Source organism: Neoarius graeffei, chromosome 28, assembly GCF_027579695.1.
Source record: "Neoarius graeffei isolate fNeoGra1 chromosome 28, fNeoGra1.pri, whole genome shotgun sequence".
In the NCBI taxonomy this organism is placed as follows: Eukaryota; Metazoa; Chordata; class Actinopteri; order Siluriformes; family Ariidae; genus Neoarius; species Neoarius graeffei.
The window spans coordinates 43,119,044-43,144,208 of record NC_083596.1 but is presented as its reverse complement, the minus strand read 5'-3'; the positions used below and the strand labels follow the sequence as shown (position 1 = coordinate 43,144,208).

Here is a 25,165-nt window from a genome sequence, read left to right as displayed (position 1 = left end):
AAAAAAATCGCCGACGTCTATGGCTACAAGCCATCAAACGTGTAGACTGGGATGAAAGCACTATCAAAAATGCGCGGGTTTGCAGCACCCACTTCATCACAGGTAAGATCAGGCTATTTATTAAATCGTTCTTTTTTTATTCTTTCTAGTCTTCGTTTATTGATGTAGCAAAATACTTTGGTAACGTTTGTCTGATTAGCTGGGTCATAGTTACACAATGTAATGAATATTGTTAGCACGTTAACTTAGCTTTGCATGCAGTTTTGTTTGTAGGAGAGGTCTCGCTTGACTCAAGCAGTCCAGATTTTGTGCCATCATTATTTGTGTATGCCGAAAATCACAATTTTAAAGCAAGGATGGAAAGGTAAAATTGTGTGCCCTCACTCTAAATGCCAACTTACGTTGACTGCTCTAACCTAGCTCCCGCCCCGTTCAGTTTCATTTCTGCTCTCTGCCTCTCGCTTTTTACGCAGCTTTGATTTCTCTTAGCTGCACTCTTTACACTATCATTCCTTTCATGCCATCACCTCCTGCAAATTGCTGTTTAGTGTTGGTATTTGCTGTTGTAGCTAAAGCCACATTGCCATCACATCACTGGCATAATTTGATTAAAACAAAATGAATATGAATGCCCCATTGTTAATCGAGTTGTACATGCCTGCACATAACATAATCATATGCGTCTAAAGACTTGTAGGCACGAAGTTTTTCGTGGGTGTACACTGAAGTCTTGTCAATAAGGTACGAGTATATATCTGGCCATTGTATACCAGGGAACTTACTAACATCATCCGTCCACTCTTTAATTAAATACGGATCCGGTAGGCGATGTCCACTTGTTAGAGTTAACTTGCGCTACGTTCACACTGCAAGGCTTAATGCTCAATTCCGATTTTTTTGTGAAATCCGATTTTTTTGTGAGGTCGTTCACATTAACAAATATATGCGACTTGTATGTGATCCTCAGTATGAACGAAAAGCGACCTAAAAGTGTTCCGCATGCGCATTGCAGGATACGACGACGTCACACGCAGTGAGCATGGCCAGTGTTTACGGAAGTAAAACCACCCGGTTGCGGTATGACCCATCCAATCTAGCTTGAATAGCTGCATCCCCCCAAATAGAAATCAGCTCCCTAACCTCTGCGTCCTTCCATTGAGAAGATTCAGAACCTTCACAGCCCAAAGCGTCCCTCGCATTGATGTCATGCGCAGGGGCGCAGATACGTTTTTTGAACTGGGGGGGACAAAAAACTGGGGGGGACAAAGCTGCCAGCAAACCAACCCCAACCCCGATATGCCTGTCAAACTTATTGTGGGTTACCATAGCAACCAAGCTCGAGCTCGCAACCTGTGCAGTCTGCGCAGCTCAACCAACCGAATATCAGTCTTTGTTTTGTTTTATGTGAGTTGTTGCAACTATGTATACACTGCCGTGCACCTCAATAAACCGAATGGTAATTAGTCTTTTGATTTTTCCGTGAGGTTTGCCTTATGCAAAGAAAGACAGCATAGACGTTTTTTCCTCCCTATAAGTGGGGGGGACCGAACGAGGTGAATTTAAATCTGGGTGGGACGAGTCCCCCCCTCTATCTGCGCCCGTGATTATGCGCCATGTTGTTGTAACTTTTTTTGAGAGACCTGCCGCCTACTTCAGCGCAGAATAGTGACGTTTGTGGCTTGTTGATGACGTGTAAGTCGGATGAATGCGACCTGGCGGTTCAGACTGAAGTCGCATATGAAAAGAGCGGATAGGGATCGGAATTAGGACCACATATCCAAACGGCCTGTGTCGGATTTGAAAAAATCGGATCTGTGTCGTTCATATTGTCAATAAAAGATCGGATACAGGTCACATATGGGCGAAAAGATCGGATTTGAGTCACTTCAGCCTGCAGTGTGAACGTAGCCTTATTTATGTAGCATTCTCGATCTTGTAACGACAATTGTTTTGCATAATCTGACAGCTCATAATGCCAGTCTATGGGCAGCGCCATTGTTTCTGGGTCCAGGCTGCGCGCTCATCCTGGCAACGGTCGGTTTGTTTACAAACATGCGAAGGGGTCTATACAGAGTGGATTTGTTTAACTGTTTGTTTCATTGTCGGTTTCCACTGGTGTTGAACTATCCCATGTTCTCATATTACAAATTTCCGTTTTAAACCTGACTTCCTGTTTGACTTGTTTGTTTATTGACTTTAGATGTTAAGCTGTCTGGAGTACATGTATCACGATCTTGGACTAGTAAAGGAGTTTAACATGAACCCCATCACCCTTAAAAGGTGGCTGGTAAGCTTCAAAACCATTCTTTTGCATTAATCATGGAACCTTCTGACCGGTAATGTATGTAGCACAGAAAGTGAAGAAAATGCTGATCAATTACAGCTGGCAATCCAGGAAAATTACCGTGACAACCCGTTCCATAACTTCCGCCACTGCTTCTGTGTCAGCCAGATGATGTATGGCATGATCCACTTGTGTAACCTCCAGGTGTGAACATCTCTGTGACTCATAATAATAACAATCAAATTCTTCCCATGATGCTTGTCTGTATGCCTTTATAATATACTCATGTCATTGCTGTTCTTAGGAGAAACTGACGATGACTGACATGTGCATTCTGATGACGGCAGCAGTGTGCCACGATCTCGACCATCCAGGATACAATAACACGTACCGTACATCTCCAAATGTCACACACACTGACACACGATAATTAGCGCTTTTTACGCAATCACAAATCCAAAGTAACACAGCAATCATGACCGGTATCCCTCTGTTCGTAAAATCCAATAACACTTAAATCAAACATTTTGAAATTACTACTATAGAGGGCTACCGCGTGACGTCACCGTACCGCAAGATTTTGTTAGGGCGCCATATTGGAAGACCTCAAGTACATACATACATACATACATACTCACAATATAAAACAAACTACGAGCGAGAGTTTTTTTACTACTTATCTGTTTTTATTTATATATCTTTGAATGATTTGGACATGGGGAAAAACTATATTTAAAATCCAAAGAGGGATGGAGGGAGGGAAATTAAAACAAAAGAAAGAAATGAAATATATAACATAAATGTGATAAAATTAAGGATGTTTTTATTCAGTAAACATTTTTAAAAAATGTTCTACAGGGTGGCATGGTGGTGTAGTGGTTAGCGCTGTCGCCTCACAGCAAGAAGGTCCTGGGTTCGAGCCCCGGGGCCGGCGAGGGCCTTTCTGTGCGGAGTTTGCATGTTCTCCTCGTGTCCGCGTGGGTTTCCTCCGGGTGCTCCGGTTTCCCCCACAGTCCAAAGACATGCAGGTTAGGTTAACTGGTGACTCTAAATTGACCATAGGTGTGAATGTGAGTGTGAATGGTTGTCTGTGTCTATGTGTCAGCCCTGTGATGACCTGGTGACTTGTCCAGGGTGTACCCCGCCTTTCGCCCGTAGTCAGCTGGGATAGGCTCCAGCTCGCCTGCGACCCTGTAGAAGGATAAAACGGCTAGAGAGAATGAATGAATGAATGTTCTACAACACTCTAGCCTAGTGACTTACCAGTAACAAAATGGTCTGAACATATTCTGTACTGTTGTAGATTTGAAGTATTCAGATCAGCTCTGCATAAAGCAGCTAAATACTCTCTCTGGCCAAGTTTACATTAGACCGTATCTGTCTCGTTTTCTTCGCGGATGCACTGTCCGTTTACATTAAAACGCCTGGAAACGCCGGGAAACGGGAATCCGCCAGGGTCCACGTATTCAATCCAGATCGTGTCTGGTCCGGTGCTGTGTAAACATTGAGAATACGCGGATACGCTGTGCTGAGCTCTAGCTGGCGTCGTCATTGGACAACGTCACTGTGACATCCACCTTCCTGATTCGCTGGCGTTGGTCATGTGACGCGACTGCTGAAAAACGGCGCGGACTTCCGCCTTGTATCACCTTTCATTAAAGAGTATAAAAGTATGAAAATACTGCAAATACTGATGCAAATACTGCCCATTGTGTAGTTATGATTGTCTTTAGGCTTGCCATCCTTCCACTTGCAAGTGGTAAGTGATATGCGCTGGGATCACACACACAGCGGCTCAGTCCCGAATTACTGCTTGTGCACTACACTCGCGCGCTCTGTGAGCTGCGCAGGGCCGGAGTGCGCACCCTCCAGAGGGCACTCGCTGTTCAGGGCGGAGTGATTTGGAGCGCAGGATGCCTGCGGAGCCGAGCGTATCCGTGTATTGGCGTTGCTGTGTGCAGGTGAATCGTGTATTGGTGTTGCTGTGTGCACACTAATCGTTTTAAAAACGTTAATCCGATGATCCGCTGATACGGTCTAATGTAAACCCCACCTCTGTCTCCTGGCAGAAAGCTCCTTGGTTTGCTCCCCTTGTGTCTCAATCACAGCTGGTATTCTGTAGAAAGACTACTTTTCACCTTTCCCATCAGCTTTGTTAGAACACCCTAACACAGCACAAAAGTTTACCATTGTAGGTTGTTTGATGAACCAAGTGCATGAAATTCTAACGAAAACACCCTAGTCATTAGACACACTAAATGTGTCAGTGGCTGGCTGTAATAAACGCAGCCAAGGGACAAAACCATCAATCAGAGTCAGTTTCTCAACATATCGCTTCCTTTCAGCAGGCTTCAGGGTTTTGAAATAATCTGCCATGTCCACATATCATGCACAGACTTATCCATTATATCCACAGTTTTTTGCCAAGTCTCACACAGGTTTCTTTCAAGTCTACTGTTGGGCCAATAAATCATAAATAAAGCCACTCCACTTTATTCTCGTGGGTTCACATACCGCTGCCGTTATTTCCCCCAATCACGAGTTTGTTGGTCTTCCAATATGGCGCAGGGTTTGTTTACTTCCGGTTTCGGGTGACGTCAGTGCAAGGGGTCTATACTGTTTTACCACATCACTGTTGAATTCTGATTGGCTTTCTAAAAAAAAAAAAAAGGCAGCTCCATCAATAGTTTTGGCTGTAATTCAAATCACAGGTTTGTATTAATGCATTCCTTTTTATATGTTATGGTTTCTGTAGTAGCACCTCTTTCACTGGGACTTGCACGTAGGCCTATCCACATTATTTAAGGTTAATAATAAACAGATTAAAAACGTGTTGAGATTAATCAAAGGAAAACAGCTAATCATTGATCTGTAAGGAGACATTTATCTCTTTAAAGGAAGGTCTTCAGGAAAAAGGAGTTTACGCGTTAGGTTGCGGTTTCTGGTAAAAATCAGGTTTTTAAAAAAAAAATCTTATTAACATTAAGACAAAGAATAAAAAGAGGCTGATGATGACATTATTGTTTGTAGCTGCTACATTGTAAGTGATAACAAGAACTGACCTGCATACATTACACATAATTAGAAATGGATAAAACGTATGACATCGATAAATTAAAAAAATGTAATCATTGGTATAAGAGAAATAAAACCCTACGGGGGTGTTCTGTTATTTGAAAATAATCGACTCTGAAATATAACTCTGGCACATCAAGCCACATCACTCCAAACCATCATTCTTTTCCCCTTCATGCTACCAGTAGCTGTGTCTCTCAGTCACAGTGGAGAAGGAGTTTCCCACCATTTTACGAAGCTAAAAATTTTTTTGAGCTGCTTACTTACTGATTCACACAGATTTTTATTTTTTTTTATTATTAATATTTATCTATTTATTTATTTTTAAAATCATGTCAAGATCCTACATGGTGCCATCTTGGATAGGTTTTTTTTTTTAAGTTTATTTCGAACATGTAAAAACAAAACAAAAAAGCAAATGGACATTCAACCACAGACAGATACATGGATTAAAGTTTTCCATCGTGTGACGGATTTCCGTCAACTGAACTCTCCCAAGGCCAAATGTGAGGTCGGTGCAGATCCAAGGAGAATTAAAATGACGGGTGGTTGGGTAGAGATTGGGTTATAACAGTGATGTGTTGCAACATCAACTATCAGCAGGGTTTATTTAACTTTTTTGTTTTTGAGCCATGCTTTGTGTTGTTCATTTCCTATGTTTGATCATGTTTAAACGTTCGCTGTCTACGGTGCGGCATTAAAAAAACATGGGCTGTCAAAATTGGCAAAATACATTCCCATGTGCTTGGCGTGCTTGTGTCTGACCATTTCTGTTTTGTATTAAATTAAATCTTGCCAAAATGACTTAGTACAAACTTGGACATATAGAAATAGATCATGTTAAAAAATAAACCCCGGAAAGCCCGCTCCTCTGCTTCAGCCAGACTTGAAGACCCGACGGTGCAATGCTTGCAGACTGTCAGAAGTAATTAGACCTAAATTTATAGCTAACAAATCAGCAGACGCCCCAACAATTATTATTTTCGTTAGGCCAGTGTGTAAGGTATGTTAGAACCGTGCCTTATAGCCTACGTTATATCACAATTTAAAGGGCGTTTGAGGAGTTGGAGGCTGCGAGCGCAATGATGCTCCGACATGCACTAAACTTTATTCCCTGAAAATCATACACCAGCGTTCAATGCCCCAAACAGTCAAAATGTCTAGAAGACTACGGTTAAATAATAATCATAGCCTACTAAGTTAAATTACGCCAAAACATCTGTTTCTGGCCTATGGAATGATGGAGGAAAATGAGAACGAACGCAAAGTAGATAGCAGCCAACTTCACGCCATCTTTTAGGGAACTTAACACTCGTGTTGGCCACAACATTTCTCTTAATAAAATCTTGAATTGTTTTTGAAGTCGTATTCAACACAAAGTAAGGTCAAACCCCAATTTTAATTTAAGCGAAGATCCAAACTTTTTTCTATATTGGCGTCGAGCACAGAGGAGCATGTCATTCTGCTTTCGGCAGCATGGATGTGCTTTACATGAAAGAAGGCACTGATGTGTCTGCCATCGATAAAGGTGTAAAAAACAAGTGGAGGTGGGCTTGGCTGTACGAAATAGGTGAAAACGGAAAGGCATTTAGTTCATGGTGCAAAAAACTAAACATTCCAGGCGCTTGCATTTGTGTGGTTTGCCACAAAAAAAAAATATACGGAAGCAATGGAAAGAGAGTGCAATAAATTGAATATATTAATCCATTAATTAATTGATAATAAAGTTATCAGTTCCAAGTTAAAGTGCCATTCCACCATTGGATGTATTCTTTGCCATAAAATACAATATATTTTGACAACATATATAAATGGCATCACTAGATAGAGAAATCTTTTAGCTTCAAAATGATATATCAAACATAATTTTTTGACAACAACAAGTATATTAATTTTGCGACCAAAGTCACCTACCCTTTTAATTTCCGCGTGTGATGTCATCGGCAGGTTCCCCTTCTTGTGTACCACGTGACGTGGCACATATTATCAGCAATGGCGGATAGAACGCGATAAAAATAATACCAATAAATCTAGCTAATACCAATAAATCTAGCTAACTGAAAGATTAACTCAAAATTTTTCGCAATTTTTTTGGCCCCCATATACGAGGAGAAATGACTCTCTCACTTTGAGGGTTTCTCATCTCATCTCATCTCATTATCTCTACTGGTCTAAAAATAGACCGACACGTGGTACACAAGAAGGGGAACCTGCCGATGACATCACGTTTCACTACCGCGCGGAAATTAAAAGGGTAGGTGACTTTGGTCGCAAAATTAATATACTTGTCGTTGTCAAAAAATTATGTTTGATATATCATTTTGAAGCTAAAAGATTTCTCTGTCTAGTCATGTCATAAAATATATTGTATTTTATGCCAAAGAATACATCCAATGGTGGAATGGCACTTTAACCATTCTCAGAATTTCATCGAAATCCACCCATACCACCCCCCCCCGTAGAATTTCATCGAAATCCACCATCCCCCCCCCCCCCCCCCCCCCGTAAATTTTCAGTCAAATTTTTTTTTTTTTTCCTTTAATCCATGCAGATATAAAAAAGGACAAGACACCATGATTTACTTTAGATATTCGAAAAGGAGTGGGAAGAAGTATAAACTTATTTAATCCCACCCCATGTCCATAAATCAATATTAGTTATGTATTTAGCTTCCTGATTACTAATCAACTTATCGACTTGTTTATACTATTTAACTACTTCTAGAACAAGATATATCATTTTTTAAATAAACAATTTGCTAAATCAAAATGTGAAATTTAATATAAATATAAATAAGGTATATATGAATATACATACAAATATATAACAGAAGGCAAACATAAAAATCAGTAACAGTGACGTAAATAAACAGCAGTTGTAATTCTCACTAGATGGGGATTTATTTACTTTGTTTTGTGATCAGGTATCAGATTAACGCTCGGACAGAGCTGGCCGTGCGCTATAACGATATCTCCCCCCTGGAGAACCACCACTGTGCAGTGGCCTTCCAGATCCTCGCCATGCCAGAGTGCAACATCTTCGCCAACATCGAACTCGAGTCCTTTAAACAGATAAGACAGGTGCTGTGATCCTACTATAGTTACACAGCTGCCTTTGATAGACGTTGGATGATTCGGATTTTTAAAAAATATTGTAATGGCTGTCGGGCATTTGTACGTATAATGTATCATTCTTGTGTCTGCTACAGGCCATCATTACTCTTATTCTAGCCACTGATATGGCCAGACATGGTGAGATACTGCATTCCTTCAGACAGAAAGTGGACAACTTTGACTTCACCAACGAGGAGCATGTCAAATGTGTGCGTATTCTCCACATGTATCATTCTAGTCTTTGCCCTTAAAAAAAACGACAGCAACCAAAGCCGCCTGTTTCTATAATTTGCATAGTGCTCTTAGCATGGCGCTATTAATGGTAATAACAGTTGTGGTTAAACTGCCTCTTTATAATGTCTGTGCTCAACACATCTTGCCCAATGGTGGAACAGCTGAAGATGGTCTTGATCAAGTGTTGTGACATCTCCAATGAGGTTAGACCAACCGAGGTGGCCGAGCCATGGGTGGACTGCCTGCTGGAGGAGTACTTCATGCAGGTAACACAGCCATGTTGTGCAATCAGGACTGTAATTCTTTGATCATTTAGATGAACTAACTCATATTAAAAGTTGTTTGAAATTTAAATTTAACCTTATGCTGGGTTGCACTGCCAGTATGCCAGTCAAAAATTAAGAGAAAGACTCCAGTTATTTAATTGTGTGTCAAGAAATGAAAGCTTGGAAATCAGTTTGCATGATTTACAGGACTGTGCAAAAGTCTTAGGCACCCTATATATATATTTTTTTTAACATCTCATCTCATTATCTGTCGATTTCTATTTTATGACTTCTACATTGGCGGCATGGTGGTGTAGTGGTTAGCGCTGTTGCCTCACAGCAAGAAGGTCCGGGTTCGAGCCCAGCGGCCGGCGAGGGCCTTTCTGTGCGGAATTTGCATGTTCTCCCCGTGTCCGCGTGGGTTTCCTCCGGGTGCTCCGGTTTCCCCCACAGTCCAAAGACATGCAGGTTAGGTTAACTGGTGACTCTAAATTGAGCGTAGGTGTGAATGTGAGTGTGAATGGTTGTCTGTGTCTATGTGTCAGCCCTGTGATGACCTGGCGACTTGTCCAGGGTGTACCCCGCCTTTCGCCCGTAGTCAGCTGGGATAGACTCCAGCTTGCCTGTGACCCTGTAGAAGGATAAAGCGGCTAGAGATAATGAGATGAGACGTCTACATTATCGAGTCAGTACAAAACATTTTAGAGTTCCAAATGTTTGTTTTCCAGAACAAAATCAAATGTTAAAGAAAAAATGTTTTGTATCTGAGCAGCATATTACATGAGACCACTTTTCAGAAAACATAATGAAGGCTACTGGGTTTTGGTGCAAAATGAAGAAGCGAGTGTGACTGTCAAAGTGAAGAATTGTGGCTGGTTCTGCAAGATGCTCAGTAAAACCTACAGCTCATTCCCTTATAAAACTGCTCTCATTGTACCTGAGTAGGGCTCAACGATTTTAAGAAAAAATTGAATTGCGATTTTTCTGGCAGATATTGCGATTTTGATTTCAACCACGATTTTTTTTCTTTAAATCAAGTTTCAGTGCAAATTAATTAATACAATGAATTCCATAAAGCTAATGCAAGAATGAAAACTGAGGTCAACAGATTTCAAATGTAGGCCTGTTTATTAACATTGAGTGCCTGAGGAACAAGTTATAATAACTTAAAATAATAAAAAGAGAGCCATCTTTCTTAAGTAAACTTTTGCTTCTTTTACTTTTCCCATCTACAACATATCAGACATAAAAAAAAGGTTGATCAATGGCTCAACAGCATCAAAATATTGCACTTTTGTAAAAGAATGTGTACATAAGCATTATAAATTATAACTAGAGCCCACAATTCCCCTGTGGGAAATAAGAGTGATGCAGTGGCTGTAGCAATCGCTATTGCAGGGCCCCTCCCTCCTGTGTGTGTGAGAGAGAGAGAGAGCAGCCCCTCCCCCACCCGCGCGCTCAGACAGAGAAAGCGCACTTTTTCCTCACAGTGCTCCCTCCAAACAACGGGGATTTACACGAAAACGGAAGGAGATATTCACAAAATTCTTTCACACTGAGTGCCACAAGGCTTTCCTGAACGTAATTTTTTTGTCTGTAGTGTAAAAAATGAGGACAATTTATTGACGAAACAAAACATGGGTCAGTTTAGGAGCACTGAGAAAACCCGCGGCTTTGACGATCCCAAAATCATGTTGTCTGAGATCGCGATTTTCGGTTGAAAACGATAGATCGTTCAGCCCTATACCTGAGAATACTTTTTTTTTTTTTTTAAAGCAAAGGGTTGTCTCGCACCAAATATTGACTTTGTTTCATTTATTATGGCTTACTGTTTATAGTATTTTTTTTTTAATGCTGAAACATTTTCATTTCATTACTTTTAAGCCATTTTTGGTCTACAGCATTTCTTTACGTGTGCCTCAGGCTTTTGCACAGTATTGTATTAGCAATGTGGACATTTTCTTTCCATGAAATTCATGCATCATTTAACCTTGTGTTGCTATTTTGTATTGATTCAGAGTGACCGAGAAAAATCGGAAGGTCTTCCTGTTGCTCCTTTTATGGACCGAGACAAAGTAACCAAGCCAACAGCACAAATTGGCTTCATCAAGTTTGTTCTCATCCCAATGTTTGAGACAGTCATGAAGGTATCCAAGTCCTACTATATAATGAAGACAATTAACGTTCTAGCTTTATACCACAACACTGTTGAAATCTTGAATTTGATTGGTTAGAAAGTAGTGTTGATTGATTAATTTTCTATAACACCAGCTCTGACACTAGTTTCTCAGCAGCAAGGCCTTAAAATGGCATATAAAGGCACAGGTTTATATTACTACACTCCATCCGTCCATCCATCCATTTTCTGCTGCTTATCCGGGTCCAGGTTGCAGGGGTAGCAGCCTAAGCAGAGCAGCCCAGACTTCCCTCTCCCCAGCCACCTCCACTAGCTTTTCCAGGGGAATAAAGAGGCGTTCCCAGGCCAGCCGAGAGATGTAATCTCTCCAGTGTGTCCTGGGTCTGCCCTGGGGTCTCCTCCCGGTGGGGCATGCCCAGAGAACCTCCCCTGGGAGGTGTCCAGGGGCATTCTAACAAGGTGCCTGAACCACCTCAGCTGACTCCTTTCAATGTGGAGGAGCAGCGGTTCTACTCTGAGTCTCTCCTGAATGTCCATGCTTCTCACCCTGTCTCTAAGGGAGAGCCCAGCCACCCTGCGGAGAAAACTCATTTCGACCGCTTGTATCCGCGATCTCATTCTTTTGGTCACTATTCACAGCTTGTGACCATAGGTGAGGGTGGGAACATGGATGGACCAGTAAATTGAGAGCTTGGACCCTGTATGACCGGAGCAGGAGTTTGGTTCGCATTGCCAGCAGTAAGTCGGACTTGTTCCCGGTGCATGTGGGACTCCGCCAGGGCTGCCCTTTGTCACCGGTTCTGTTTATAACTTTTATGGACAGAGTTTCTAGGTGCAGCCAAGGGGTGGAAGGGGTCCGGTTTGATGGCATCAGGATCGCATCTCTGCTTTTTGCGGATGATGTGGTCCTGCTGGCTTCATCAGTCTGTGACCTACAGCATGCACTGGGACGGTTTGCAGCTGAGTGTGAAGCGGCTGGGATAAGGATCAGCACCTCCACCCGTTTCTGGCCACGAACTTGAAGTGCCTACTTCGGGTCAGGGGGGAGTTGCTACCTCAAGTGGAAGAGTTTAAGTATTACTACATTAATTTTTATATATTATAATTTCTATACTAGCAACATACACAAGGACTTGTAAGGTAAACACCCTACAAAAACAGATTAAAGAAAAATGTGTGTAATTGTTTTAATAGTTTTCAGTGAGGATGTTTATTTTGCAGTTTGGAAAAAGTCTCCAGCGTTGGTGCTTGGTAACACTTAAGCGTAAAACATTAAGCTCCTTTGCAATTTTTTTAGTAACATGACGAGCTGCATTTTTTTTCTTTATTACCTTCAAAAGAGAGAAAAAACCCTGGTGAAGGAAGCAGGGCTGCTGACAGCTTTGGCTAGGCCCGGGACAAAATGCTCTGAATGGGCCCCCCCTAACAACCCCCCCAACAACCCACACACACACCCACCTCTCTTATCCCAGTCTCTACTCACTCCAACCCTTAAATGACAGGTATTCAAAAAGGTATTCCTAAACTCGTGGATAGTCTACTATAATCACGCGATTGGGGTGCTCTTGAAGGAGCAGCGATGGACGGGGGATTTCGGGCAGGGCTGGGGGCGAACATAGTATACTGTGCGTGCGTACTGTCCAGTGTGAAAAGCAGAGAAGAACACACCGCTCGAGAAACGGCGGGATATGATTGCGGGCTAATGTGAATATTCTTAGCTTCAATCAGATATATGAAACACAATGTTATTAAGCCGTTGTGGTTATGAAATGATTCAATGCCCTGTGCGTTTGATATGGTGTTCAGTGTGACTTGCTCTCCCCTCGTTTGTAACATGAATTGCGTGCCTTGGTTGGGGTTACTTTACGGGGCTGGAAAAAGTTGGCTGTGTCTTACCTGGCTCAGCTGCCCCACTGCCTTTGCTAGTACCTGCTGCATCATCCGAATCTTTTTTAAAATATTTATGCAGTGAGCCCCTGAGTCTCTTGGTTTCTTCCTCTCTTTTTCTCTTTTCTTTTCTGTGCTCCTGACTTGTGCATGTTGGCAAATGGCACGCACGCTGATTGTCGAAGCGCTATGATCGAACGATGTCGTTTTTTTCCCCTTAATCAAAGAGTCAGACCAAACCATTTTTGCATTAGGGGTGGTAGGGGGTTCTTGACGCCTTTTTTAAAGACAATAAAGGCAAAAGATCTAGAAATCATTTATTGAATGCAAATATAGCACATTTCTCCCCCAAATCAACACATTTTGAAATGAAATAAAATAATTTAATCGCAACTTCATGAGAGCCCAGTTCTGGGCCCTCCCCATTCCTGGGCCCGGGACAACATACCCGTTTGTCCCCCCCTGTTGGCGGGCCTGGAAGGAAGTACTATAACACAAGTCATAATAGGAACTAACTTATTTTGGTGCTGTTCAACAACATTAAATGTAACTATAAATGGATAAAAAAAAAAGTATGCCATTCTTTACTAAATAATAGCACTGGTCAACAATTTTTCAGAAGTTGTCTGCTTCAGGGATGAAATTGGCTGTTTGTTATGAAATTTGGTGTGTTGAATTCAAATGTGACAGTTAAAAAAGCTGATTGGCTACGGCTTCCAAGATATTTAAGATTTTGCATTTTATACTTGCGTACATTGTGTAGATAGTAATGTTTTAAGTATAAATTGTAAACCTCTGTCTCTTCATGTGTTTATGGTTGGTTTACATGATATTTTACCTGTTCTTTTTATGTAACACTAGAAAATCAGCAAAAAGTTTATATAAATAAAATGTATTATGAACCAAATGGCAAAAAACAATTACGTCCAAGTACTGAATAGGTTTAGTCCTTATTCAGCGTGTACCCAGTGCTTTTTGGCAGCTTGTCTCTTGTATTCATGAAACGGAGCATCTCTTGTCAAGCAAAGACTTAATCTCGAGTGCATAACACTAAGATTTTTTTTTTTTTGAGCTGATATAGGGCAATTTGTTCAGCAGAGTGATGTAAGGTGACATGATTGCATCATCAGTGACTTCTAGGAATAACATGATATCATGTATGATGCAATCTGAAACCGGTATTGCATCATTCATTGTTTTGCCAAAAAAAGTATTATCCAAACCCAATCGTAGATTTATTCATAGAGCCAATCTTGAAAACTAGAGCCAATGAACAATTTTCAGTTTCATTTTTGTTCTCAGCGACCCAGAATTAGTAAAGTTTGACTATATTTATTTCGGAAGCATTTTGGCTGTATACCAGCGTAGTTAGTCATCTGTGGCAAATTGCTTCAGGAATCAAACACTTCACAACATGCTGATATTTAAATAATATTGGCTGGCTTTGAGTGGCATATCAGACATATTCCATTCAGCCGACATGATATTGAATGAGTTGTTGTTATTATTATTATTATAATACAACCCCGATTCCAAAAAAGTTGGGACAAAATACAAATTGTAAATAAAAACGGAATGCAATAATTTACAGATCTCAAAAACTGATATTGTATTCACAATAGAACGTAGACAACATATCAAATGTCGAAAGTGAGACATTTTGAAATTTCATGCCAAATATTGGCTCATTTGAAATTTCATGACAGCAACACATCTCAAAAAAGTTGGGACAGGGGCAATAAGAGGCTGGAAAAGTTAAAGGTACAAAAAAGGAACAGCTGGAGGACCAAATTGCAACTCATTAGGTCAATTGGCAATAGGTCATTAACATGACTGGGTATAAAAAGAGCATCTTGGAGTGGCAGCGGCTCTCAGAAGTAAAGATGGGAAGAGGATCACCAATCCCCCTAATTCTGCACCGACAAATAGTGGAGCAATATCAGAAAGGAGTTCGACAGTGTAAAATTGCAAAGAGTTTGAACATATCATCATCTACAGTGCATAATATCATCAAAAGATTCAGAGAATCTGGAAGAATCTCTGTGCGTAAGGGTCAAGGCCGGAAAACCATACTGGGTGCCCGTGATCTTCGGGCCCTTAGACGGCACTGCATCACATACAGGCATGCTTCTGTATTGGAAATCACAAACTGGGCTCAGGAATATTTCCAGAGAACATTATCTGTGAGCACAATTCACCGTGCCATCCGCCGTTGCCAGCTAAAACTCTATAGTTCAAAGAAGAAGCCGTATCTAAACATGATCCAGAAGCGCAGACGTCTTCTCTGGGCCAAGGCTCATTTAAAATGGACTGTGGCAAAGTGGAAAACTGTTCTGTGGCCAGACGAATCAAAATTTGAAGTTCTTTATGGAAATCAGGGACGCCGTGTCATTCGGACTAAAGAGGAGAAGGACGACCCAAGTTGTTGTCAGTGCTCAGTTCAGAAGCCTGCATCTCTGATGGTATGGGATTGCATTAGTGCGTGTGGCATGGGCAGCTTACACATCTGGAAAGACACCATCAATGCTGAAAGGTATATCCAGATTCTAGAGCAACACATGCTCCCATCCAGACGACGTCTCTTTCAGGGAAGACCTTGCATTTTCCAACATGACAATGCCAAACCACATACTGCATCAATTACAGCATCATGGCTGCGTAGAAGAAGGGTCCGGGTACTGAACTGGCCAGCCTGCAGTCCAGATCTTTCACCCATACAAAACATTTGGCGCATCATAAAACGGAAGATACGACAAAAAAGACCTAAGACAGTTGAGCAACTAGAATCCTACATTAGACAAGAATGGGTTAACATTCCTATCCCTAAACTTGAGCAACTTGTCTCCTCAGTCCCCAGACGTTTACAGACTGTTGTAAAGAGAAAAGGGGATGTCTCACAGTGGTAAACATGGCCTTGTCCCAACTTTTTTGAGATGTGTTGTTGTCATGAAATTTAAAATCACCTAATTTTTCTCTTTAAATGATACATTTTCTCAGTTTAAACATTTGATATGTCATCTATGTTCTATTCTGAATAAAATATGGAATTTTGAAACTTCCACATCATTGCATTCCGTTTTTATTTACAATTTGTACTTTGTCCCAACTTTTTTGGAATCGGGGTTGTACATTCGATGGAACAATTATAGATTTTGCAAAAAGTTAAGAACAGGGTAACTTACAAATATTGAATGCTGATTCTGATCAATGTAATTCGATGTTCTGTCAATCCAGTGTACATGTACAAAGTCAAAGTTCTAACAATAAAAATGGTACACGTCCAAAAAGCCTGAACAACAATCCAACTTATAACAAGCTATGTCCAGGTTTACAGTTCAAGTTCAAAGTTACTTTTGGTCGTAGTTAACTGTTCCATTGCAGTTGTTCAAAACAAAAGGGCTTTGCTGAGTAAAGTCCACGAGTGATGTCCTCTTGTAAAAGTCTCCGTCACTTTTCCAAACCTCCAAGTAGAACTTTGACAATATTTCCGTTGTTGCTCTCTTTTCCAGTTTTTCGATGTCCGTTGGTATGTTTTTCTCTCATAAATATGCGTGAAGAATATCCAGTGAAGTTTTGGTAGCCTTTCTGGTGTTGGGCGCGTCTTTCTCTTTCAAAGTTCTCTTAAAATCTTCCGCTTTTATTGAAGCAAACCTCACGGCCATGTTTGTGTACAAACTGTCAGTTACTCATGAGTGCAGAAGTTTTACGTCTCCAACATGTCTCTTTTCTAGTTTTTTTTTTTTTTTATGTCCTTTGGTATGTTTTTCTCTTGTAAACATGCATGAAGAACATATAATGAAGTTCTGGTAGCCTTTCGGGTGTTCAGTGCATCTTTTAGTTTCAATTTTCAGTTTATTTATTTAGTGCTTAATCCGAGCACTGAATTAACCCCGTCTTCTCTCTCTCTCCTGGCCGACAAAGAAATGATTGTGTGCATGCGCAGCAGAAAAGTTTTGTCATTGGATTTTCGCATGAGCTCCGAAGTGTGATGTCGTGTTGTCTTGACAACGTGCAATATTATAACAGTATTGCACACTCATTCTCCATTGGGGAGAGTGACATAATACATGGAGGATAAATAATATGATTAAAAATATTGCATGCCATCAATAAACCCACTAGAAGGGAATAGAACACACGTTTTTATTCCATGGAAAAAGTGGTCCGTATGCAGAGCCTAATCTAGGGCGCGTAATACGCGTTTTTTATCTGTCTGTCGCACATCCACTTTTTGGGCGCGAGAGTGATATCGCGTATCTATTCATTTTGTCGCGCATTTATAAGTAGAGAGCGTGTAGTCGCGTTTTACTGAATCTTGTGCGTATCGATTTGTCAGCACCCGCTAGCAAGCACTGCGGTAAATATAGCGTTGTTTACACACCAATCGGAAAGGACCGAAGTATTCCGAATGGTTTATTTAGCGGGTAAAACAGTTTTGTGAACTATTATATCCAATCGTTGGCGTCGTCTTGCGGTGACGTCGACAAACTACCTTCCGCCTTACTTCCATGTATACGTTCAAGAGAAGCAGCATGTGCGCAGTGTTGCCAGATTGAGCGGTTTTAAGTGCATTTTGGCGGGTTTTGAACATATTTAGGCTGGAAAACGTCTGCAGTATCTGGCAACACTGCATGATGTGCGAGTCAGTGTTTATGTAGGCTTAAATTCTGTTACTGAAAGTGAGTGATGTTTACAGTGAAGGACTGTGTGCACTTTATTTTTTTTTTACTTAATACAAGAAATTAATGGATGCCAACATTTTTGCCAAAATGGTATTTTATTTTCCATTGTTTAGGCAGCTTCAGCATCATACTGTGAGATTCTGTTCAAAATGGGGTTTTTTTTCTTCTATGAAGCCTGAGCCATTTATTTTATTAGTTTATAATTATTGTTTAATTTAGTCTTCAGGAGAGACTGCCTGCACACAGTACTAGTATTAATAGTGTTTTTTCTTACATGAAAGCTGAGGCATTTATATTATATTTTAAGGTAACTTCATGTTGTGCTGTGAGGTTCTCTGCACTTTAACTTTTGAACCAACAGGAGCATTTGGATAAGTAAAGCCTATTTTTCTGCATTTTTGTAGCCCTGGTAATCTTACACATTCTACATGATTGCTAGTTTTTTGTGGGGGTTTTTTGAGTAATTTGTTTAATTTTTCTTGTTGAAAGTTCAATTCAGTATTATGTTAATGATATTCTAAAAGTAAAGATTAATAAAACTGTTCTGTTTATAGATGTACTCTTGAAAATATCTACCAATGTATTACTTATTTTTCTGTCCCCACTAACTGGAACAAATGAGGGATATTTTTACCCATGTTAATATTTTCTGTCCCCTGTTTCTACAACTAGTGAGGGATCCGTCCCCTATTTTCAAATTCCTAGATTAGGCTCTGCCGTATGTATAGTAATGGACACTAATCAACATCAGTTTTGAATGATGTTAAAATGGTTTTCTGTTATTGTGTTTATAGCTTTTCCCTCAAATCGAGGAGATCATGGTGCAGCCGTTGCGAGACTCTCGTGACCACTACGAAGAACTAAAACAGATTGATGATGCCATGTCACAAGTATATCACAAGCATACCACACGTCTCAACACTTGCATAACATCACGATAAATATTGAGATGTATTATATACAAGTTCAAGGCTGTAAATCAGCCCGAAAGATCTGAGCTCGTGTTAATCTAAATGATATGTTTGATCCCCAGGCCCAGAAGAAGAAAACAGAGAGCATGTCATTAGGTGGAAAGAAGAAATAGAACCAACCTTCTGCTTCCTTGTAACAAAAGGAGTAAGTTTCGGTGTGCAATGAAGGTCATTGAGAAATGGGGGCAGGACCTGGGCATGGTTATGACCACCGAGGAAAACTACCTAATAAGATGGTTAAAGTTGCTATGGCGTTTGCTAGGAAAGAGTTTTGTTGGAAATAAATGCTCCTGGAAGGTCACAGGCTGTGTTCATTTGCATGCAGTGGAAAGGAAGATGCCTTCAGTTCTACTCATGTATTAATCAGGTCTTTCTGAAATCTACAGGAAGGTAAGGGATGTTCTTCAACTAATTTAGTTAAGTTCTAAAAGGAAATCAAGAAGGACAGTTAAATTTTCCATTCAGTGTTCAGCTGTTTTCATGTGTGGTATTCAACATTCACCATTCAGAAAACTCTCAGCAGGAATACATGTTTAGATGTGAAAGCTGTTAACGGCTCTTTGAAATAAGAGTTCAACCATGTTTAAAAGAACAACAACAACCTTTGATGCCATCACATCTTTTCAAACTGCCACTCATGCTGTATCACCGGGCAACTGAACACTTGGAGAAAAGCACTGTCTACCCTCTTCTACATACTTGAGCTTACAGATTGGCTTTATTGGAGAGAATTACGCTATCCCTCCCGACCAACATCAGGATTTGAACTTGTGAGCTCATAATATTACAAAGAACAGCTTTTCCAACCATACCCAGATTTCCAAACTAGTAGAAATGACCTCAGCCCTGTCCTGGGTAACAATAACCCTTGTACTGTGTTACAGAAAGTTCAGCATAACCTGAAGTCTCATAGCCCAATAACGTAGCCTGGCTTTGTTCTGGTGTCTCATGTGCCCTTTTTCTGAGATGGAGTGGGCTTCTTCTGCCCAAGTCTTACAAGCTTTGAACTTCCGCTCTGAGGTGGTGTTTACATTAGACCGTATCAGCGGATCATCAGATTAACGTTTTTAAAACGATTCGCGTGCATACAGCAACGCCAATACACGATTCGCGTGCACACAGCAACGCCAATACACGGATACGCTAATCACATGACTAATTAGACGGCACGTCATATGATCCCAGTGCATATCGGGCATGCGCAAGTCACTCACCACTTGCAAGTGGAAGGATGGCAAGCGAACACCTTCTTCAGCAGATAAACACACCTGGCTGTGATCATGTTCTCACTGAGTTTAAGCGCCTGAAGGAGGTAAATAAGTTGAAATGTGTAAATAAACCTCAGTGCGGCTCAGCGCTTCCTCCTGCGCTTCAAATCACTCCGCCCTGAACAGCGAGTGCCCTCTGGAGGGTGCGCACTCCGGCCCTGCGCAGCTCACAGAGTGAAGCGCACGAGCAGTGATTCGGGACTGAGCCGCTGTGTGTGTGATCCCAACGCCAGCGAATCAGGAAGGTGGATGTCACAGTGACGTTGTCCAATGACGACATCAGCTAGAGCTCAGCACTGCGTTTCGTCGTTCCTCAATGTTTACACAGCACCGGATCAGATACGAACTGGGTTGAATACGTGGGCCCTGGCGGATTCAAGTTGTTCCGCCTGTGGAGTCGTTTCCCGGCGTTTTAATGTGGACGGACAGTGCATCCGCGACGAAAACGAGATGGATACGGTCTAATGTAAACACCACCTGAGTGGACAGATTTCTCCACACCAGATAGAATACAGGAAGACACCAGGTGTGAGAAGAGCCATAAGAGGGCAGGGAATCCTTAGGGTTTCAAGGTTCTACAGCACATTTTATACGGTAAGGCCACACCAATTTAATTAGTTGGTTCTTGGATTTTTTTCAGGAAAAATATGAAGCGAGCATGCGAAATAAAAATAAAATAAAAAAACTGCTCTGATGGTAAAATTAGCGGTAGAAATAGAGGGCTTTCATAATAGAGAAACGAAACAAAGACAATACATTATTGTTACACATTTCATATGGCTCTTTTAATAGCTTATCTTATTTCCACCCATATGCATTAAGGGCTAGCTCTGGCTGCACGTCTTTTATCAGGCAAACCAGTAAACAGATAGGCTAAATAAACGATTGAATTACAGTCAATTGAACATCTACAATGCACAGAAAAAAAGATTTGACCAGGAGTAGGCTACTTCTGATGGCTAAATACTTTGAATGATTTTTTTGTTTGCCCCTCACATCAATCACTGAAATATGTATACACTACCGTTCAAAAGTTTGGGGTCACCCAGACAATTTTGTGTTTTCCATGGAAAGTCACACTTTTATTGACCACCATAAGTTGTAAAATGAATAGAAAATATAGTCAAGACATTTTTCTGGCCATTTTGAGCATTTAATCGACCCCACAAATTAATGTGATGCTCCAGAAACTCAATCTGCTCAAAGGAAGGTCAGTTTTATAGCTTCTCTAAAGAGCTCAACTGTTTTCAGCTGTGCTAACATGATTGTACAAGGGTTTTCTAATCATCCATTAGCCTTCTGAGGCAATGAGCAAACACACTGTACCATTAGAACACTGGAGTGAGAGTTGCTGGAAATGGGCCTCTATACACCTATGGAGATATTGCACCAAAAACCAGACATTTGCAGCTAGAATAGTCATTTACCACATTAGCAATGTATAGAGTGGATTTCTGATTAGTTTAAAGTGATCTTCATTGAAAAGAACAGTGCTTTTCTTTCAAAAATAAGGACATTTCAGAGTGACCCCAAACTTTTGAACGGTAGTGTATAAATCAAACCCACCTCCACAGAGTTGTTGTCCAAGTTGGCACATTGCAGGGTAACAAGCTCACGGCATCTTGAGTACAACTGTGCAAAGTTTTCCCCCTCTTGAATTTCGACACACCTGTCAAAGATTTTACGCTTCTGTTCGCTGAATATCCTAACGATCACAAACAGGCTTTGCAGGATTCCCCTCCACAGGCATGTTTCTTCCACAAGTCTTTATCTAAAGTTAAAGGGGCGATTTGACTGGTTTTCGACGTCACGTGACCTCAACCTGCAGTCGATTTCGATTTTTTTTTGTTTCCATTTTGCATTTTCTTCAAGCGGGGATTCCGAGAACCAACTAATCGAATTGGCGTGGCCTAAGGTTGAGAAAACATAGCGGGAGTGAGAATTCTTTCATCTGGTTGAAGATGTGAATGAATGTGTTTTATGGTGTTATGATAAAGGGAGAATTTTGAGTAGCTTGTAAAATTAAAAAAGTTGAAGTATTAGCCCATTTGCATTTGCCTGATATCTATAAAGGGAAAATGTTCACCTTTTTGAAGTATTGTTTTATACATTTAAAAGGTATTAAAGGGAAAGATTCAAATGGTTTATATTCCTTGATAGATTTCTGTTCATTATTGACCCCTTGAGATTAAGTCAGGGTGTGAGAGTGTATCATGGAATAAGAAGAAACAAAAACATACCGTATCACACGTGATTTGTGTAGCCATGGTGCATTTAGTTTTCAAATCAGTGGAGCACACGACACAGTAATTTATAAAATATGCAGCTCTGGAAATTATTAACATTCAAAGAAGTTGACGATCGTCCTGGTCAGTGGAGAGTCATTTTTGCTCTCTGCGAGTCTGTAACTCTGTTGTCCCCAGTGTCTGTTGCTTGAACTTGTTCTTATGAACTGCCGTCTTTGAAATTTTAAGGATGGAAGCAACATGATGCTCACTGTATCCCTCTGCCACGAAAGCCAGAATCAAACCCTTCTTTTTCTCACTCAAAACTTTTCTTTTTAACTCTTTTGGCATGCTGAATAGATATTTTTGTATTCCAATTAAATTTAAAGGGGTACCAAATATAATATATACAGTTGCTGATGTGACAAAGTAACGTATTCTTAAGTATTCTATCAAATTTATGTACTAGAAAACAACGAAATATCTTGGTAATTGTAAATATAATACTTTATACGCTAAACCGCACAAGAGTCACCATTTTTAAAAGACCGTGATGTCAGCGCTACCCACTGCACTAGCGGAACTCTCCGAAATAGAGGAGAGAAGCGTGTAATCATGGCGTCGGGCGCATCAAGTGAAAGCGACAGCTCTGTCGAATCATACGAAGAGATCCCGCAAGACACACTGCAAGCAGGCTATGGCTTAGAAGGGTACCAGTTTGAACCTAGGAGAGGTACTCTCGACTCCGGTGATGAAATAAGAGAAGAAAGCTCGGATGATGGCGAGGATGAGACTGATGCTGACCATGGGCATGGCGAGCGTGGGGCAGAGCATCTGCGTGCAGGTGACATGGCGTGGTGCTCGTGCGGAAAATGTAACGTGGAGTTGCTCACGAGTCCAGCAGAATTTATTTGCTGCAATGAGATAGGCGCCACCCGTGGACTTGCGAAATTGTCGCAAGAGGCAGAAACGGGTATTTCACACATGCTATTCCCAACCTCAATGAGCCAACACAACTGGGCACATACATACGTCATGAGTGTTACGCAGAGAAAATGAACGTGCATTCTGATTGGATAAAATTAATATCATGGCGGGCTGTTCAAACTGCGGAAATAGTTTGCTCGAGCTACTTTCAAAACACTATAACTTTCCAACCTTAGAACAAAAAACTTTTGTAAGTCTTGAATAAGGTTCGTTAATGTGTGTTTTATTGTTATATTTACTCTACATATTGCCCTCTGTTCCCCTTTAAGGTACTACTAGCACTTTTTTTTTTTGCCATCCAAACTGGTCCTATTGCAAGAGCATAGTGACGACCACAGCAGCGGTTTTTATACTTTTCCCTGTTAAATGAGATTTGGTTCAGGTGATCACCTATCAGTACCTCATTAAGTAAAATGAGGTGTGCTTGTGTTGGAATTCCATCACAGACACTGGAATGAAATGGTTGCCATACATAGAGATGCTGATTTAAGAAAGGAAAAAAAAAAAAGGAAGCGGTCTCTTAATTTTTTCCAGAGCTGTATATTTGTAGTTTTACTAATACTAATCTTACTGACAATATTGAAAATGAGGATAAGAGTTTAATTTGTTTAAATTAGCAAAATGTGGCTAAAACGTCACACCCGGGTTTACGTTCTCAATAACAAGACGCAAGTTACCTTAGAAAATACACTTCTAAAGATGTGCCTCATTTTACACATACAGTACAATACAAGATATTGAAATACCTACTTTATTTTTAAAGATTTTTTGGGGGCTTTTTTTCACCTTTTATTGGATAGGACAGTGCAGAGACAGGACAGGAAATGAGCAGGAGAGAGAGACAGGGAGGGACCGGGAAACGACCCCGGGTCCCCGGACCCACGGCACGGCACCCCAGCCACCCGAGCCACAACGCCCCCACCTACTTTATTTTTTAATATCATGACTAAAGGAAAATGATTTACGTGAGTTGCCTGAACTTTTGTGAAACTTAATGTTTACTTGACCAGAATGTTGAATCTTCAAGGTATTATATTACTTTTTTTTTTCCCCAATTGGATTGTTGTTTCCAGTACTTTTCATTTGAATTATGTTATGGGTTTTTAATTTAATGTTCTGGCAGCAGTGAACCAGTAAAGTAATTAATTATACACGTGTTAAACATGTCAAAGCTCACACCATGTTACAAAGTTCTATTTATTTACGCAATACATGCATTGCAAGATGTATCATATTTACATATTTTCCTAGTAGTGTCTAAAAGCACTTGTAAAATTGTTTTTAATTTGCAATTATATATTATTATTACTATTTTTTTTCACACAAATTAAAACACGCTGGAGCTGAAAGCTTATTATCTGAATCGGTTCTCAGGTACGTGGCATTATGTGGCAACACACTTAAAACTTACCTGATATTTTGTGTTGAAATTAGCAGCATTTTTAATCACTGTGGACTTTATGTAGGAAATCAAATTGATCTAATATTTTACTGTAGCATGTGTATTATTGTAAACGTGTTGATTAAACGTCCTGGAAGATAGCTGCGAGTTGAAATGTTGGCCAAGTTAAGCAATAAAAACCCTACAAAGTCAGTCTTGTGTTTTCATATTGACTATTCATTAGTGAATCATGGTAGTGAACCTACCATCATCTAAATGATTATGAATCTAAATATAGTAAACTGTAATCTAATCACTATTCTGTATTTTAATAAAAAAAATATTGTGTGGTTAGGACATTTTAGAAATTAATAAACCTTATGGATCCAATAAATAGCTGAAAAAATTGTGCAGATGCAAATAATGTGACTATTTGAACAGGTGGATTCGTGTAATTAAATAATTTGTTGAAAAAAGTATTTTGTTATACATTTTATTATGCTTTAGGTCACTAATAAGTAGCTGTGTTATATGTGTATTACATTACATTTTTCTACTATAATGACTGTATTTACTGTAATGTGTATAAAAGGGGGGGGGGGACCATTGTGCCAGAGAGGAGTGCTAGGTTCTGTGTCCAAAACAAAGCGACAAT

At 40.4% G+C, this 25,165-nt stretch overlaps 1 protein-coding gene across 4 annotated transcripts in view; it reads left to right on the top strand.

Moving 5' to 3' along the window:
* The window catches only part of pde9ab (phosphodiesterase 9ab), a 44,176-nt gene extending 19,453 nt beyond the window's left edge, over nt 1-24,723 (top strand). For all 4 annotated transcript variants that reach the window (XM_060912312.1, XM_060912313.1, XM_060912310.1 and 1 more), the window contains 10 exons: nt 2,201-2,287; nt 2,384-2,488; nt 2,589-2,671; nt 8,283-8,439; nt 8,568-8,681; nt 8,868-8,972; nt 10,991-11,119; nt 18,473-18,568; nt 18,712-18,794; nt 23,930-24,723. In XM_060912312.1, coding sequence (XP_060768295.1) covers nt 2,201-2,287; nt 2,384-2,488; nt 2,589-2,671; nt 8,283-8,439; nt 8,568-8,681; nt 8,868-8,972; nt 10,991-11,119; nt 18,473-18,568; nt 18,712-18,762 — 927 coding nt within the window. In that variant the 3' untranslated portion in view covers nt 18,763-18,794; nt 23,930-24,723. The remainder of the gene's footprint in view (nt 1-2,200; nt 2,288-2,383; nt 2,489-2,588; nt 2,672-8,282; nt 8,440-8,567; nt 8,682-8,867; nt 8,973-10,990; nt 11,120-18,472; nt 18,569-18,711; nt 18,795-23,929) is intronic.
* Nucleotides 24,724-25,165: the final 442 nt, after the last annotated feature.